At 36.6% G+C, this 18,018-nt stretch overlaps 1 protein-coding gene across 5 annotated transcripts in view; it reads left to right on the forward strand.

The window, feature by feature from the left end:
* SAFB2 (scaffold attachment factor B2) overlaps positions 1-18,018 on the forward strand; it is a 36,443-nt gene that overhangs the window by 2,254 nt on the left and 16,171 nt on the right. For 3 of the 5 annotated variants that reach the window (XM_027851007.1, XM_027851005.1, XM_027851003.1), the window contains exons 3-12: positions 5,892-5,956; positions 6,044-6,250; positions 7,478-7,540; positions 9,458-9,485; positions 10,424-10,931; positions 11,361-11,410; positions 12,047-12,147; positions 15,359-15,508; positions 15,594-15,706; positions 17,770-17,885. In XM_027851007.1, coding sequence (XP_027706808.1) covers positions 5,892-5,956; positions 6,044-6,250; positions 7,478-7,540; positions 9,458-9,485; positions 10,424-10,931; positions 11,361-11,410; positions 12,047-12,147; positions 15,359-15,508; positions 15,594-15,706; positions 17,770-17,885 — 1,401 coding nt within the window. The remainder of the gene's footprint in view (positions 1-5,891; positions 5,957-6,043; positions 6,251-7,477; positions 7,541-9,457; positions 9,486-10,423; positions 10,932-11,360; positions 11,411-12,046; positions 12,148-15,358; positions 15,509-15,593; positions 15,707-17,769; positions 17,886-18,018) is intronic. The other 2 variants (XM_027851004.1, XM_027851006.1) reach the window with 2 other exon arrangements.

Consider the following 18,018-nt stretch of genomic DNA (forward strand, 5'->3'; position numbering starts at 1 on the left):
TCAGGATGTGGTAAGGAGGTAGGTAACATACTTCTCCATATACGTGTACACTGGAAAACTGATTGAAAGACGAGAACCCTAGTCAGTAGTGACCAAAGTTGTTTTCTTTTATGGTATTGTTGTCCTTGTGTGAATTGTTCTGGTTCGGCTCACTTTACATCAGCTTATACTACCCCCTTGATTTTCTGCATTCATCTTTTTCCTATGATGAAATATTGTTCCATTACATTCATATGCCATAATTTGCTCTGCCATTGATGGGTATCCTCTTAGATCTTTTTTCCCCTTCCTTCCCTCCCCCCACCCCCCACTTCACTGTCAAGAAGTTTGTTTTCCTTGTGGGTGTTCACCTCTTGGTATTATCTTCCCTCTTAACCCTCTCTCCCTACTTCCATCCCTGCTTGTTTCTCTGTTGAGTTTGATGTATTTCTACACCAAATGGTATCTGTACATTCAGTCCTATTTTATCCATTTCATGAGTGAGCTTTATCAGATGCCTGATTCCTCTACTGGTTTCTCCATGGTTTTATACTCATGCACAGTAACTATGAAAATAACAAGTCTCACCCCATTCTCTCTCCATTGGTGTATTTCTTATACCTTCTCTTTTCCTCTTAGAACTCTCAGAACAAAGTAAGTTTACTCCCCAAAGCAAATTTTTTATTTCAATTATCAAGCATTATTTTTTCTCTACCTACTTCTCTCCTTCCACTGGAAAAAATAAGGAAAATAACCGTTATAACAACTGTGAATAGTCAGAGAAGACATTACTTCATTGACCTGGTCCATGAAATATGTATCTCATTCTGCACCCTGAATCCTTCACCTCTTTGTTAGGAGGTGGACAGCATGTTTCATTAGCAGTCTTCTAGAATTGTGGATACTCACTGTTAGAGTTCTTAAGTCTTTCAAAGTTGTTGTCTTTACAGTGTTACAATAATTGTATAAGTTATTCTTTTGATTTGTGTCACTTCACTCTGTATCAGTTCTTTCCTACAACATAAAAGGCTACTATAAATATTTTTGTACATATGAGTCCTTTTTCTTTTTGTTTGGTCTCCTTGGATTGTAGACCTAATAGTGGTATAACTGGGTCAAAGGATATTCACAATTTAATAACTTTTTGGCATAATTTCAGATTGCTTTCATGAATAGCTAGACCAATTCACAGCTCCACCAATAGTGTATTAGTATTCCTGTTTTATTTCCAGCACTTGTCAGTTAACTTTTTTGTCTACTTTGCTAATCTGATGGGTGTGAACTGGGGACTCAGAGTTGCTTTAATTTGCATTTCTCTAATTATTAATAATATGTAGCATTTTCTTATGGTTATAGATAACTTGAGAATTGCATATTAATATTCTTTGACCATTATCAATTGGCAGATAGCTCTTATTCTTACAGATTTGGATCCGTCCCTTATATATCTTATAAATGAGGCCTTTATCAGAGAAAATTTGTTGCAAGGGTTTTTTCCCCGCAGTTAACTGTTTCCTTTCTAATCTTAGTTGTGTTGGATTTATTTATGCAAAAGCTTTAATTTTATGTAATCAGAATTGTCCGTTTTATCTTAAGTGATTGTCTATCCTTTGGTCATAGATCTGAAAGGTAATTTTTTCCTTGTTCTTCTAATTTGTTTGTAATGTCACCTTTTATAGCTAAGTTGTGTGTCCATTTGGAGCTTATCTTGATATATGATTTAAGATGTTAGTGTCAACCTAATTTCTGTCAGACTGCTATCCAGTTTTCTCAGCATTTTTTGTCAAATAGACCTTACCCCAGTTCCTGGGGACTTTGGGTTTATCAAGCACTAGGTTTTTAAAGTACATTACTTTGGCATGTTGTACACCATATGTGTTTGACTGGTCAACCTCTCTATTTTTAAATTAGTATAAAATTGTTTGGTGATTACTGATTTTTTTCTAAGTTTGGGGATCTGGTACTGCTGAGCCCCATTTTTACTTTTTAAAAAACTTCCCTTGAGATTCTTGACCTATTGATTCTTCAAATGAATTTTGTTGTTGTTTTTTCTAGTTTTACAAAATGATCCTTTGATAGTTTGGTTTGGCATAGAAGAAGTAAATTAATTTAGGTAGTATTGGCATTTTTTCTTGTGTTTGTATTTCAAAGTAATTTCTTAACTCTGGTCTTTCTATCAGAAAAGCTTGAAACCCCTGTAGTCCATTTCCCTCCCCTCCTCCCCCTTATAGATTATATTCAGCTTTGCAGGGTAAGTTATTTTTGCTTGTAAGTCTATCATTTGCCTTTTGGAATTTTCCAAGATCTCTGCTCATATATAGTAGAGGCTGCCAGGTCTTGTGTGTTCCCAACTGGTTTCTTAGTACTTGAATTGCTTCTTTCAGGATGCTTGTGGTATTTTTTTTTTTTTTTTTTTTTTTTTTTTTTGATGTGGGGATTCATAATTTTGTCTGTGACATTCCCGGGACTTTTCAATTTTGGATTGTTTCTTTGTTTTGGTTTCTGGTTCTAATAGATCTGAGCAGTTTCCATTTATGATTTCTTGAAATGTAGTGTTGAGGCTTTTTTTAAAAAGGGTCTTTAGGGAGTCTGATGATTCTTAAATTAATACCTCCTTGACCAGTTTTCTAGGTCAGTTATTTATGATGCCAGATAGCTTACTTTTTTTTCCCCCAATTTTTAGATTTTGTTCTAATATTTCTTGCTGTCTCAAAGAGTCATTGATTTCTGTTTGGTCTGTTCTAGTTTTCAGGGATTCTGTTTCTTGGGTAAGATTTACCACTATCTTCTGAACTATTTATTCTCCTTTTTCTTTGCTCCTGAGCTTTTATTTCCTTTTATTATTATTATTATTATTATTATTATTATTATTTTATCTCTTGCTTCATTTCTTCTAGGTATTCATGTAGTCTTTGTGGAAAATCCATCTTTTCCTTTGACTCACTGCTTGCAGTTGAGGTGGCGCTGCTGTTGAGAGGTCATATCCAGGGCAGTCAACTGAACACTATTAGCGCATTCACCTAAATTATGGTATAAAAAATTATGATGACATGATTATGAAAGTAAAAGATTCCTTTTGTTTGTGTACATGTATTGTATACTAAGGAATTTATAAATAAGACAGGACCTTAGTATGTGCTTTTAAGCTATCAATTTGATAAAATTTAGGAAGACTAAAGCACTTAGATAGAAGCACTAAGTTTATTTTCTTGAGAAGAAATTTAAAAAGCAGCTATTGTTAATAAAGTGTGACTCTACTACAAGCAGTGGAGGATATTGCTTAGAAAGTCAGAGTAGAAAACTGTTGCTGGCACTATCCAAAATTTTAACCTAGATTAGTTTTGTTTATTTATTTTTATAACTCTACAGCTGTCTTTGGAAGTTAAACTCATATAGTGCATTAAAGTCCTTGTAAATTTGGATATGTTTTCTAAAAAAGCTAAAATTTTGACAGTTTATAAGGTCTAAAATTAGCGTGATTTTTTTTTTAAAAGTTGTTAGTTTTAATAAATTTAAATATCCCCATAGGCATCTCAAAGCAACTCATTTTCCCCTCAAAACCACCCTTCCTAACTTTCCTCTTTTACTTGTGGGCACCATGATCCCTCTAATCTCCCAGTGTACAGTCTTATGTCTCCTCATTCTCTTACCCATATAACAAGAGTTTCAATGATTATAATTTTATACCTCTCCTGTATGTCCTTAGTGGATGGGTCACAGGGTTTGGAGTCAGGAAGACCTGAGTTCAAATTTAGCCTCAGGAGCTTCTTAGCTGTGTGACCCCGGACAAGTTACATAACTTCTGTCTGCCTAGTTTACTCATCTGTAAAATGGGGATAATAATAGCACCTATCACCTAGGGTGGTTGTGAAGATCAAAAGAGATAATATTTGTAAAGCACTTAGCACAGTGCCTGGCATATAGTAGGTGCTAATAAATGCTTCTTCCTTTCCTTTCACTCCTCTCTCCTCTTTCCTCCCCTCCCCTTTTCACACAAGTACCACCCTAATTCAGTAGCCTAATTGGTCTCCTCTCCAATCCATGCTATTAGTTTGCCAAAGTGATTTTCCTAAAACATACTTCTGACCATGTCTCTCCATTAATGGGTAAATTTCGAAGCAGTCCTCTTTGGTATTTAAAACCCTCTACAATCTAATTCCAACCTATTTTTCCAACCTTATATATCATTCTGCTTTCACAAACTAGGGCCTTCGTCTTACTGTTTCTCACACAAGACTCTCATCTTTGGAATAACTGTCCCTCATTTCTGAAGTACATTCCCTCTTAGAATACACAGTTTTCTTCAGAACTTGGCTTAAGCACTACCACTTACATGAAGTCTTTTCTGATTTTCCCTGAAACATGACATTGTATTTTGTATATGCTTACATCTTGTCTCTCCTTGAGGGCAGGGACCATTTTATGCTTAGGACCCAGCATAGTGCCTTACACATAGTTAGACTCTTAACAAATGCTTGTTGTGATTCATTGCCGCTGTTACAATCCATATCTTTATTTTCATTTATAATGAAGAAGAGAATATGGAATGTTTTCAGAATGCTGATTTCATTTGCCCTGGGGAAATATAAATAATGCTTGTGGTCAGATGTTAATCTGCTTCTTCAGAAATTTTATTATTGTGCAGCTCTGCAGTTAGATGTGAGAGAACTTTGAGCCTTTTCAGTATGATTTGTGATTTCTCACGCAGTTGAATGTAAAATTCAAAATTCAAGCCAAAGTTGCGAGCACTTAAAGTAAGGATTTGGAATACAACAAAACTTAGCTAAGTTTTTCAAATTTCTGCCTAGAGGTGGCTCAAGATTAAAATTTTGAATGACTGGAAACTGCTTAGAGTTTAAATTCTTTCTTAAAAGGTTCATATTAATATTCTAACTTAGAAATATAAAAATTATTTTTAAAAACATTATGATGGGTGGCTCTGGATATCTTAAATGTGTTTTTGATTAGGACCAATTCTATTAAAATTTAACATGATGTCTTTAAATCAGACCTTAATTATTCTATTAAGAAATTATATTGTCTTCTGGAAGCCATGGGCCGCAATTGGACATATTCCAACAACTGAATAAACTGCCTTTCTTTAAAGATAAAGTATCGCAGTTGCACTCAATTTCTTGTTTTCATATCTGGGAGAGCAGGAAGAAATGCCTCCCCCCTCCATTTTTTAATCTTTTTTGCCCTGCATACTCCCTTCCTCCCCTTCCCCCCTCCATAAGTGTTCTACTTTTCCTTTGAATAACAAAGGCAGCTGTACAGTACCTTGGTGATAATTTTGAAGGAAAATTGCTTATGTTTATATAATCATTGATTTTGGTCACATTTTTGTTGGTACATTTAGTTGTGTGTCTCATCCTGCCCTTCTCTTCTCCCTTTCTCCTGCCCCCTTCCCCCCTTGACGATTGTTCTACCTTATTCCTGCAACCTGCCCTATTGTGAATGAATGACTGGGTTTTTTTAGACTGGGTGTTTACGTATTAGTGGTATTTTGCGTAGGTGAGGTGAATTTGATGCCTAAGGTGTCACTGTGAGTTTGAGATCATTTCAAGATCTTTACTTTATGATACAGCAGGTGTCAGCAAGTATTTTATGACCGGATTAAAGGGTAGCGCTGAAATTTTTAATTTTTTTTAAAACCCTCACACAACTTGAGATTGCAGTCTCTTAGCTGGTATTCTAGTGATAACTAATGTTAAACTACTACTGCACAGCTAACCTACCACTGCACAGCAAAAGGAATTTGGATACTTCATGAAATTCATTCTCACTTAGTTTGAATTATACTAAAAGAAGTTGAGCTGTTAAGTCTCTTGCAGTTTTTGCAAAGATGAGTTAGGTATGAGAAGAGAATTTCTATAAGAATGTATGATATTTCACAATTATACTGTTGTTAGGGCGTAAGCCAGAGGAAGAGGGTGCTGAAGATAATGGACTAGAGGAAGATTCTGGAGATGGACAGGTAAGTGGAATCATTTTGGTGGTGCAATATACTAGTTCTGCATTTCAGTCCAAGTAGCTATTATATATACTTTTTTTGTTTTTGCAGGAGGACAATGAAACAAGTTTGGATAACTTGCAGGATATAGACATGATGGATATTAGTGTGTTAGATGAGACTGAAATAGATAATGGCAGTGCTGCTGACTGTGGTGAAGACTACAGTGCTGATAATATTCTTGACTCCTTGTCTGATAGTAAAGAAAATGCTGATGCAGAATTGAAACAACTTCCAGATCAGCTTACAGAACATACTGTAGGTAACTTGGAAACATCTCAGAAATGTACCAAAACATTTTTAAAATTCAAAGAAATACAAGCATTGCTGTAGCATCTCCTACACATGTGGAATCAAAGTATTTTAAATCAAATAGATACTGTTATCATTGTCAATAAAGACTTAATTTGGGGTCTAAAAATTCGTGGGATATGAGACTAATTATGTCCATTTAACACTTATGTAGAGCTTATCAACTGTAAAAGATAGCTTGAATTTAGCTTCCATTATCAGTATTTGACCTTTTATCATGTTACATTTTTGGCAGGGAGATGGGTTTAATCCTTTCAAGTACTTAATACATTATCTGCATCATAGTAATAGTTTTTAGAGAGCCGATTAGGTATTACTTCAGCAAGAATCTTTTTTTTTTTTTTTGGCAGCCTTAGGACCATCTGGTCATCTTGGTGTGGACATTTTGTACTGGAATTAACATTTTTTGTAAGATTCATAATCAACTGTAAACTGTAGTGAATTTGAATTACAGGACTGAGCTTAAACACTTAAGAGTTGGGGGGGAAAAAGTGTAATTCTTAGCATTCTTTCAGCTGAGAATAAGTGAGCATAATTGGAGTTGTGTAATAGGGCTACGTTGTTTCTTCTTTGCAGACTTGTATGAGCGTTTCTGTATTTACAGCGTCTATTTTCTTTCCTTGTAACTTCAGTAAACATTTCAAGTTTAGAAAATAGAAAAGGGAACTATTATATAACACAGCTTAGTTGTGTGACCATGGGAAGATCACTTAGCCTTCCAGTGCTGTAGAGCCTTCACATTGATAAAATAATACCTCTGGGTCCCTTCTCCTTCTTACTTCCTTTCTCTCCCCTCCTCCATTGAAAATGTTTGGAATTTTTCTTAACAGTTTTCCCTAGATTTAGAGGTAAAAGGAACCTCAGAAGTTCTATTTAATGCAGTAAGTCCTGAATTTTAAAAGTATCTAATTGCTAAGTTACATTTTAATTTGCGATCTTAAAGCAGAAAAAAATAGAAATAGAAAGTAATGTAATTTTTCTTTGGTGCTTTGACTCAAATCTACTGGAGTGTGGCCTACATGGGTCAAATATGATATCTGGAAAAGAATCAGACTGGTGATTTGTTTGTTTTTTTTTTTCCCTCTTAGAAGTTTAATGTCTTATTCAGACATCTGATGGCAAAGGTATGATTTTTTTGGTTTCTGTGAGGTAATTTTTCATTTATTTTTTCAGGTGACTGGAGAAGGAGTTGGAAACAGTTTGGGTGCTTCATCATCAGACTTCACTATAATACAGGTAAATTATCTTATGGTTCTTAGTATCTTAGTATCTAGATTTAGAACTGAAAGGGACCTCAGATTATCTAGTCAATCCCCTTCGTTTTATAGATGAGAGAACTGAAGCCCAGAAAAATGAATTGTAACCTAAGATCACACATGTAGTATAAGTAGCAGAACCAGAATTTCAGGCCCCACATCCTCTTGTTTCCAGCATTTTTCTAATATTCTATATATTTCTGCTCTTCAGTCCTATACACTTATTCTCCAAAATGTTTCTTGCACCTGTCCCCTTCTTTCTCTTCGCATTGCTACTACCTTGTTGCAGGACCTTATCACCTTATGATAAGTTATAGGAAAAGGAGAATGATCTCAGACCAGATCAGTATACTAATATAGGAACAACTGGAATGAATGTTTGGGGTAGGGTAAATTCAGGACCAAAATATGAACCAAAAAGTTTGGAATTAGAGAGGTCTTAGAAAATCTAGTTCTCTTATTTTAGGTATAAAGATACTAAAATTCAGAAAGGTTAAGAGTCTAAAAGTTCAAATACTAAATGGCAGATCATGGGGCTCAGTTCCCAGGTTCCAAATCCTAGTACTTTGAACACAACAATTGAAAACTGATTCATTGGTTAGTGATCACATTAGGACGTTGAACTCTAGTGTACAATTTGGTAAATGAGGTCAAGTGAAAAATGTGTGGAATTAGTCAGATGTGAAAGTGTATGGAACGTACCTGAAACTGAAAATCATAGAAATAATAACAGAAACATGCAAAGATTTTTTAAAGATTTGTTTCCTCAGTGTTGGGTACATCCTCCAGATTTGGGCTTCTCTCCATGCCTTAGTGGATAGTCTTCATGGATTGGTATGACTCAGAGTAGTCATCACTTAGTGGCTAGCTTTCTGATGATGAGCCTCTTGTCCGTTAGCGAGGCTAGTCTTCAGACAAGTCTACCATCTGGCCTATACCTGAAGATTTTCCATCGAGATAGGATCTGCTTGAGTTTGACCACCAGTTAGCATAGCTTTCTAGTCCAAGATTATAGTTTTTCATTGGTAGAAACTTGTGTTCTTCTGATATTCCATACAGTTTAAGATAATTTAAAATGATATAATTTGAGTTCTATCCATTGTTCTAAATGATTGTTTTTGGCAGCTTCACAGGCTAATAGTTTTCTGCTTGAACTGGGCAAAAGCAGATCTGCATAGAGACAAAATTGAGTGAGTCCAGAAATAGAGGCTTTAATAATGTATTTCTACGGTCTCAAAAATGAGGATTGAGACATGACCCCAAATAGCCCATTGGAGGGTGGGAAGTTGGTTCAAATATCACCCTCTTTGTAGTAACCATTTATAGAGCTTACATACAAGTCATAACTAAAAATCATTATTCCCTAACATTGCACCCCCTTCCTACTTTTTAAGCTCCTATCTCTTGCCATCAACCCTCCAGGTCAGTTAAAAACCTAAGGATGCCAAAGCACCTATAGCAGTACCTGTACAGGTACTATTAGGGAAATTCCCCTGTTCCTCCACTTCCTGCCCTCCACATTTCCCCCTTGGGAAGTTTCATCTTTCTTTCCCAACCCTCAATCTCAGTTTTCTTGTAGGTGGAAGAGTCACAGTATTACGTGTATGGTTTATGAGGGGATATCTGCTCAAAAGTGTTTTACTGATTGAGGTGTACATTCAGAAAACATGGGACACACAGTTCTGTAGCACTTGGTTCTTGTGAATTAAATGAAGAATTTGTATCAAGGAAAATGAAATTGACAAATTGAAAATGTCTGAATTGAACTGAAAATTATTTTTTAAGTGAAACAATTTGTTTTCTAGTGGCATTGTCCTGTAAATTGTTAGGTAACATGTTGTTCTACCTACTGTGGAAAATGATTGGTTATGGTGCTTTGCTTTGTTTTTCTTCATAGGATAATGAAGAACCACCCTTGGAGCCAGGTACTGTTAAACAGAAACATGATAGTTATGGTTTGGCAATATCCCCACTAATCTTTTTTTTTTTTTAAGCTTATTTTTTTTTTTTAAGAAGTGTGACTGTTGTGTGTTATTTTAATGGTGGACAATCCGGATCATACAAGGATCAGAGATTGGAAACCCAGTCATATCACCAGATCTGTGGAAGTTGTGTTCTGGTTAGTTGAGGTAAAATATTTGTTGAGATGAAATGGTTATTTACATCTTTTTAACCACATTCTTTTAACTGATCTTGAAATAATTTACCCCAGTCATTCTTTTTGCTTCTACACATGAAACAGATCTTGTGATATTGTGCAGTTTATTTATTTGGTAATTTTGATTAAAGCAGTTCAGGCAGTTTAAAGCTGTTGTAGGGGAAGTTAAAAACTTAAGAAGTAACTGGATTCCAGAAGAGGAAAGACAGTTTCTACATGAGAATTCCAAACGTATTGTTCCCTTTCTGGACTGCAAATAATACTCCTGCACCGTTGGAAGAGTTTCTGGTTTTCATGTTGGACTGTTCTGTTAAAAGAAATTCAAAAGAAATTTCGAAATTGAGCTGTCAGTGAATGGTGATACTTTCGGTTAAAGACCTTGGACTTTGGAAGCTAAGTGTGAAGAGTGAGACGTGAACAACATTGTCAAGAAGAATACCAAGGAACAGCCAGAAGGGTTTTGGGGGTTAAATCTTTGGGGTCCTTTTATCTTCCCTGTAGTTTTTTGAGGCTTAATATATTAGACTGTTGGAATGCAGGTAGTTTTAAACAGTATAAGTTTGTGTACATCAGGGTTTTCCAATCTCTGTGTAGCTAGCAGTTCTCTTCGTGTTAGTGTGGCAGCCGTGCCAGTTCCGCATTTGTGATTGCTTTATTTCCCTGGTAATTAAACCTTGTGCCATTCTATTCCTGTTAAATCCATAGAAAATGAGAAAATACTCGACATTTTGGGGGAAACTTGTAAGTCTGACCCACTAAAAGAAGAAGGTTCCGACCTGGAGCAGCCATTTTCACAGGATGCAAGTAGCGTGGGGCCAAACAAAAAGCTTGCAGAGGAAGAGGACAATTTTGTCACCGCTCATCCAGAGGAGGATGCATTAGATTTGGACAGCGAGTCAACACAAGCAATTGCCAGGAAGGCAGAAAAGCACTTAGATATAGTGAAAAAGGAGAAAATCGAGCAGAAAGTAGATGAAGAGAAAATGGACTCTGACACTGTAGTGGTAGAGAATCTAAATGATCAGAGTAGCAGAGCATCAGAAAATGCAGAAGCTTCTAGCGAGGAAGCCCAGGAAACACCAGAGAAAGCCTCAAGCCCTGAAACCAAAGATAGCAAAGAAGACGTTAAGAAAAGTGAAGATGAAGCTAATAATGAAGATTCATCTGCTACTAAAGAGTCCTCTACCAATGAGGGCGGTGATCAGAAAATGAGGTTTGTTTTTTCTCAGTTCTAGACCAGATGCTATCTTTTTTTTCATTGGTCATTTAATGACACACATAAGCTGTTTTCTTCAATTGGCCAGCCAGACTGATGAAATTGTAGTTTACTTCTAGAGATTGTTTTATTTCCCTTTGTGTATTTTTAATGGGTGATTTGATTTCTTTCCTTTTCTCAACCTAACATGGTTGTGTCTTTAAATTGTTCCTAATTGTCATCTGCAGCTAAAGAGAATTGACTTTAGGAATCTGACTTATTACTTTTTGTCAGATTTCTGATACAAGTTTGCAAAGCTGTCTTTTAAATTTTTATTTCAGACCTAATTTTCTGGTAGGTATTAAGTTGTAGCACATGCCATACTTTTTTTGAGTTAGTTTTCCTAATGCTTTTTCCTGCTCGAGTAACATTAACTTTTGTCTTTAGCTCTGCTGAGGACGACACAGATATAAAGCCAACCTTAAAGGATGACAGAGGTATGATTTTACTTATGGGATGGATAAATTGATTATATATTTTCCCTATTTTGGAAGCAGAGGGTCATTCCTTAAATTTGTATCATTCCTGTCAACACCTTTTTAAAGATATGATTCAAAGATGCAGACTATTTTGAAACTATTAATCAATTTTCCACTAATGGAACATTTCGCTAGGACTGCAGAGCACTACCTAATTTTATTATGAATAAGGCTAGCTTTTGAATATTTGAGAATTAGCATTTAGTTTTTGAAGGTGGCTGTCATCTTCCAGTGAAATGATAAAGGGCCATATTATATCATCATGGTCATTTTTTTTTCCTGACTGGTTAACTCAGTGGCAAAAAATTTTGATTATTAAAATTAAATGACCAGTCTTAGAGGGTTGCCTGACAAATAGAAAGCACTTGCATCTTGTTACTGGAGTTTTTAATCATGTTTACTATTCTTGTGAGGTGCATGTATAAAGTAACTTACGGCTACCACAAAAATTTTTTTAATTGATATCCTGAAAAGCTTTGGAAATTACTAAGGAACTTGAACTCAGAGAGTTGAAATTGTGTTTCAGTGGGCTTTTTTGTTTGTTTTTTTAAATAGCAGTTTCTGGTAAAGCTGTAATTTTTTTTTTTGAATTAGGTCGTACTAGTAGCAGTTCTGGTAGGAATTTGTGGGTTAGTGGACTGTCTTCAACTACCAGAGCCACAGACTTGAAGAACCTTTTCAGCAAATATGGAAAGGTAAGGTCCTGTACCACCTGGCCACCAATTGTAGCTAGATTTAAATGAATAATTTTAATCTGAGATAGTAGAGATATTTCCTAGAGCACTTCAAACAACTTTTAATCGCTGCTATTTTCTTTGCTTACATCACTATCCCTTCCGAATGAATGCATCTCTTCCTATCCCTGAATAGAAGCTTATCTTAAAAGAGCTAGTCAAGCAAAACAACCATTTGCCTGTCTGATAATGGTATGCCTCCTTCTAAACCTGTAGCTGGGGGAAAGGGGATCCACCAACTTGTCTGTCAGCCCGCTAACATCTATTTATTGGTCTACATTGATTGTAGTTGTGAAGAATTTCCATTGTGTTTGCTTTCATAGTGGTTCACTCCAGTTGACTTTTCCAAGTCACTGAGTTAACTTGTAAACTTTTGTTTCTTGGAGAAAACTACACATAGGCAAGACATGACACTTTATAATAGACTCCAAATATTATCCCATGGACAGTGCGATTCATTGCATCTTTCTCAGGAGGGTCCAGTCACAAACAACTGAGATGTCAGTGGACTTGATGTTAACCGGTCTTGGCATGTAGGACCTAACTAATCATTGCCTTGCTGAATTCCTGATTCTAAGAAAGAATAGAAATAGTTTTGCTGATGAATCCCGTTCATTTTGTGTGTGTGTTCAGGATAGCTAGTTGAAAAAATTGTAAATAGATGAATTGTTGAAATGTGCTTTATGTTTTCTACCATTTAAGGGTAATTTGATTTGATGTACTACCAGTCACCAGTGTCTCAGTGGCAGGGATTTTATAGATTTATGTAATATTAGGGCTGGAAAGAACCTTAGATGACATGTCGTTGCCTTCCCTTATTTTACAGATAAATTGATTTCCTAGAGCAAGGTCAAGTGACTGCTTCTGTGCAAGGCACTAAGGACACAACAACAAAAATTTTAAGAGTCCTTACACTGAAGAAACTTAAATTCTGTTAGGGAAAAATAATATGGACAAAGATAAACACAAAATATTTCTTAAGTAATTTGGGGATAAGGAGGGCCCTAGAAAAGGCTTCCTGTAGGAGGTAGCACTTGAACTTAGCCATAAAGTTTACCAGGAATTCCTAGAGGCAGAGGAGCAGGTGGTAAAGTGGGTAGAACACTGGCTTTGGAGCTATAAGACCTGAGTTCAAATCCTGCATCAAACAGTTTCTAGCTATATGACCCTTGGTGAGTCATTTAACCCAGCCTCAGTTTCCTCATCTGTGAAATGGGGACACTAATAGGTCAATATATAATAATAGGGATAATAACACATAAAATGTTGTTCAAATCTTAAAGCACTTAACATTATTATCATTATCATTGTTACTGTTATTGACGTGAGGTGAGGAAGGCATTCCAGGCATGGGGGACAGCCTAACGTTACGCATATAGCTAGATGGTGCAGTAGATAGAACATTGGGCATGTAGTCAGGAAGACCCAAGTTCAGATCTAACCTTACATATTTCCTAACTGTGTGGGATCCTGGGCAAGTCACTTAACCACTGTTGCCTAAGTTTCCTCAGCTGTAAAATGGAATAATAATAGCACCTACCTCCCGGGGTTGTTGTGAAGATCAAATGAGATAATATTTGTAAAGTGTTTAGCACAGTGCTGGCACCTAGTAAGTGCTCTATAAATGTTAGCTGCTGCTGCTATTGCTGAAAGTTACATAGCTAGTGTTATATGATGATTCCAGTATTCTTTCTGTTGTATCATTCTTCCCCCTTAATGGGCCATGGCAGTGGTGTAGGGGGTGGAATACTGGTTAAAATCTCCTTGCAAGATTTCTAAATCTTCTATTGTACTAGATTTTATACTCCTTCCTGTGGCATGCAGAAATAGAATTTTGCTTCATATAAGGAAGGAGCCATAACCCTATTAGAGAGTAAAGACTCCAAACATGACCACTTAATAAACTACTTGCTAAGATTTTTTTACTGGGTTCTTCAGATTGTTTCCTTGGCCAGTTTTAACAGAATTAGGTGTGACAGGAACTGAGAAAAGCATTATACCTACAAGTATAGCAGCAATAGTTTCGTTGTGCTTTATTGAGAAGTGTGATATAGTGGATAGAGAGCTGACCTTGAAACTAGGAAGACTGAGCTTCAAGTCCCACCCATGTGCGTTTAGCTCTAAGACCCTGAGCAAGTCAGCTTAATCTAACAGATGCCCTAGGCACCCTGCATTGGTAAATGTAGTTTCCACATCTGAGAGTGCCCTATACTAATAAAATCATGGGTCTAGTTCCTATCCATAAGAATGTTTGTTGTTGGGTTTGTTTTTTTTATAGTAACTGCCTGTGTTCATTTGGACCTAACTTGTCGTAAACAAAAGAAACAATATCCATGTAAAACAAGTTTTGGATTTTAAAGTTTACCTAATGGAAGAAGTGAGAATTCACTTCAGCTTATTCGTCCTGGCAGCATGACTCCCTGAACACTACTTGTCTTACTTCTTGTGAGGTGGAAGCATCCTATATGTAATTTGAAGGACTGGCAGGGGACATAGCAGCAGTCTCAGTCCTAAAATGTTAAAACTAGGAGGAACTTGAGATCATTTGGTCCAAACTTTTCATTTTGCGGATCAGGAAGCTGTTGCCAAGAGAGGTATAAGGGCTTTTCTAATGGCATGCTTAAAATTTGTGGCAGAGCTACCTCCCTGGATTGAAGTTAGAAACTTGGTGATACGTTGCCATGTTCTAGTGCTATACATCTTTTTGCATTTTGCCTCTTCTTTAGTGCGATTTCTTAGAGACCCTTACATACATGTGACGTCTTTTGAAGGATGAGGGCCTTAGCTTGTGGTATAAGTAACAAACAGGTCAGGGAGTGAGAAACGGGGATGAACTAGGGAACACTGAAATAGGCATAAGAAAATGGGCAGAATGAGAGAGATTCTGACTGAGTCACCAAGATGTCTTTAGTGAGGTTATATGTAACACTAATTACTTGAATTTGAACTTTGGTTTTTCCCTTATGACGGACAGGGACCCTTAATCTTCACCTATCATTTTGTTCAGTTGATTGTAAGGAACTTTTATAGTTTTAAGGAGTAGTTCCTATAGCAGTGACAAATGTAATGATGACAGCTTTTGGATGTTATGGACTTGTTATCAGTTTGAACAATTTGTCAGGTTACTTTTGTATAAAATTTTAAAACTCAAAAAGAAATTGTTTCCTTAAAGGTTGTTGGAGCCAAGGTGGTAACTAATGCTCGTAGTCCAGGGGCACGGTGTTACGGTTTTGTTACGATGTCAACATCTGATGAAGCCACAAAGTGTATTAACCACCTTCACCGAACAGAATTACATGGAAAAATGATCTCAGTAGAAAAAGTAAGTGGTGGCAGTTATGTACTGCTGTGTATCATATAAATGAAAGACCTTCCCTGTTCATCATTTCTGGCCAAATTAATTTTAGGCCAAAAATGAGCCTGCTGGGAAGAAACCTTCTGACCGCAGAGACTGTGAAATAAAAAAGGAAAAATCAGGCAGCGGGGAAAGACATCATTCCACTGACTCCCGGCCTGAAAGGTAAAGGAGTTTTTAAAATGTTGTTCTTTGGTACCTTATGGGTTGTGGGGCAGGGAGGAAGACTTGGAAAAGGACCCTTTACAAATGTGTTAGAGTGGTGTGGAAACTATATCAGCAGTAGCAACACTAGTGGAGGGAATTACCGGAAAGTATGTTTTGTCATGAGATTTGTACTTAGAGATGATGGGATCATAGATTTATGGTTAAAAATCATGTAGTCCAGTCTCTTCATTATAAAGGAGGCAACTGAGACCCAGAGAGGTGTTAACCCAGGGTCACACAGTAAGTAATTGAGGTTCTGGTTCCCAGGTGAGTTCTCTTTCCACAGTAGTACTGTTGCCGGTTCTCTGGAGCACATTTCCCTTTCACATATTTGGTATAGTTAGTATTTGTGTTGTGGCTTACCTCTGTACTCTTTCACCAAGATGATGTTGAAAAGAGGGTTTTTTTAAATCATGAAATTAAGTTCTCTTAGTTCTTAGATCGTTAAAGAACTAAAATCATTAAAATTGTACATTTTTCTTTTCACTTTATTTGTGAAGTATGATTTTAAAGAAGTGCTTGTATCCCCCACACTTCACAGGGTGCCTACTTCACAGATAAGCCCCGCAAATGCTTCCTGTTTTCCACATACTGACAATATGATTTGTTTGCCTTTATCTAGTTTTACTCAAACGCTGAAACTGAACCTCTTGAAAAATATTTGTCAGGCTCATGAAACAGTCATAGTCGTTTTATTTTCTTTTTGTTGCTCTTACAAGAAATCTTTTAGAGTAGAATACGTGTGTCGTTATTACTGATAGATAGACCTTGGACATTAAATGTGGAACTGCAAGTTTTCAACATCTTGACCAAACAGCTGCTTGTAGGACAATAAATTATGGATGTCAGTTGAATTAGCCTTTTTTTAAAAATTTTTTTTATTTTTAAGCAATTGGGGTTAAGTTTCTTGCCCAGGGTCACATAGCTAGTAAGTGTCAAGTGTTTGGTCTGAGGCTGGATTTGGACTCAGGTCCTCCTGACTTCAGGGCCAGTGCTCTAGCCACTGCGCCACCTAGCTTTTTTTACTTGGAAACAAAACTTAGCATTTCATAAGCATTTTTTCAGATAAGACTTTGTAGAGAGTATTGGTTAGACTCTAAGGTGGTGGAATATGGGAGCCTGGCCAAATGAGGTGTTTGAATCGTTAGAGAGATTTTTAAGTTCCTAGTGTACCTGGTAATGTTATGGAGGATGCCAGCTCAAGGAGCTTATGATCTGTCTTGTTGACGTGAGAAAGCATCTATTAAACAGCTAAAAAAATAATGCTAAATATGAATGCCAAAATGTGGTACAGTGAGGACATGCTGATGGTAAAGAAGGAAAACAGTGGGTGGAAGAGGTAATTTGAACTGAATTTTGAAGGAACTGTAGTATTCATTAGGGAAGTAGGAAGGAAGAGTAATAATAATAATAGCTATCATATTTATATAGTACCTACTATGTGCCAGGCACAGTGCTAAATGCTGGGGTACAAGAAAGGTATAAAAGGCAGTCCCTGCTCTCAAGGAGTTCGTATTCTAATGAGGGACACAGCCCAAAGAAATATGTGCACACAAGCTCTGTGTGTCATAAATAGAAAATAATTAATGGAGGAAGACAGCTAGAATTGAGCGGGATTGGGAAAGGCTTCCTGTAGAATGTGCGCTTCTAACTGAGACTTAAAAGAAACCAGGAGGCAGAGATGGGGAGGGAGAGTATTCTAGGTGTGAGGGACAGCCAGGGAAAATAACTAGAGTTGAGAGATGGTGTGTCTTCTTCAAGGAGCTGCCGGGAGGCTAGTGACATTGGAGTGAAGCATCTGTAGTGTGAGGAGGGGGGAGGACAGGTTAAGAAGGGCTTTAAATGACAGAGAATTTTATATTTCATCTTAGATTTGTTAGGGAGGTGCTGGAGTTTAGGAGGAGGGAAGGGTGTGATGTGTTTAGATCTTTTTTAATGAGAATTCAATCCTGAAAAATGAAGAGCTTATTTTTTTAGGTACTTGAGTCTTATTTCTCTGCTTTTTTTTTTTTTTTAAACAGAACTTCGATTAAGAGTGAGAAAAAGGATGATAAGAGGTCTGAAGACAGGAGGGATGAAAAAGACCCTGATGACCTGAAACCTGGGTCAGCAGATCGTTCTAGAGCCACCAAATCAGGTAAAATCGTCTTGGGGTTGATTAAAAGGAACTAAACCAGTCAGCGGTATTAAATATGTCCTGAGAATATATCTCAGCAGTTGGTTGCTAAGTTTTGCTATTTGTAGAAAATTCAGAAAAGAAGTACCAGATG

This window comes from Vombatus ursinus, unplaced genomic scaffold, assembly GCF_900497805.2.
Source record: "Vombatus ursinus unplaced genomic scaffold, bare-nosed wombat genome assembly UNPS02009173.1, whole genome shotgun sequence".
Lineage (NCBI taxonomy): Eukaryota > Metazoa > Chordata > Mammalia > Diprotodontia > Vombatidae > Vombatus > Vombatus ursinus.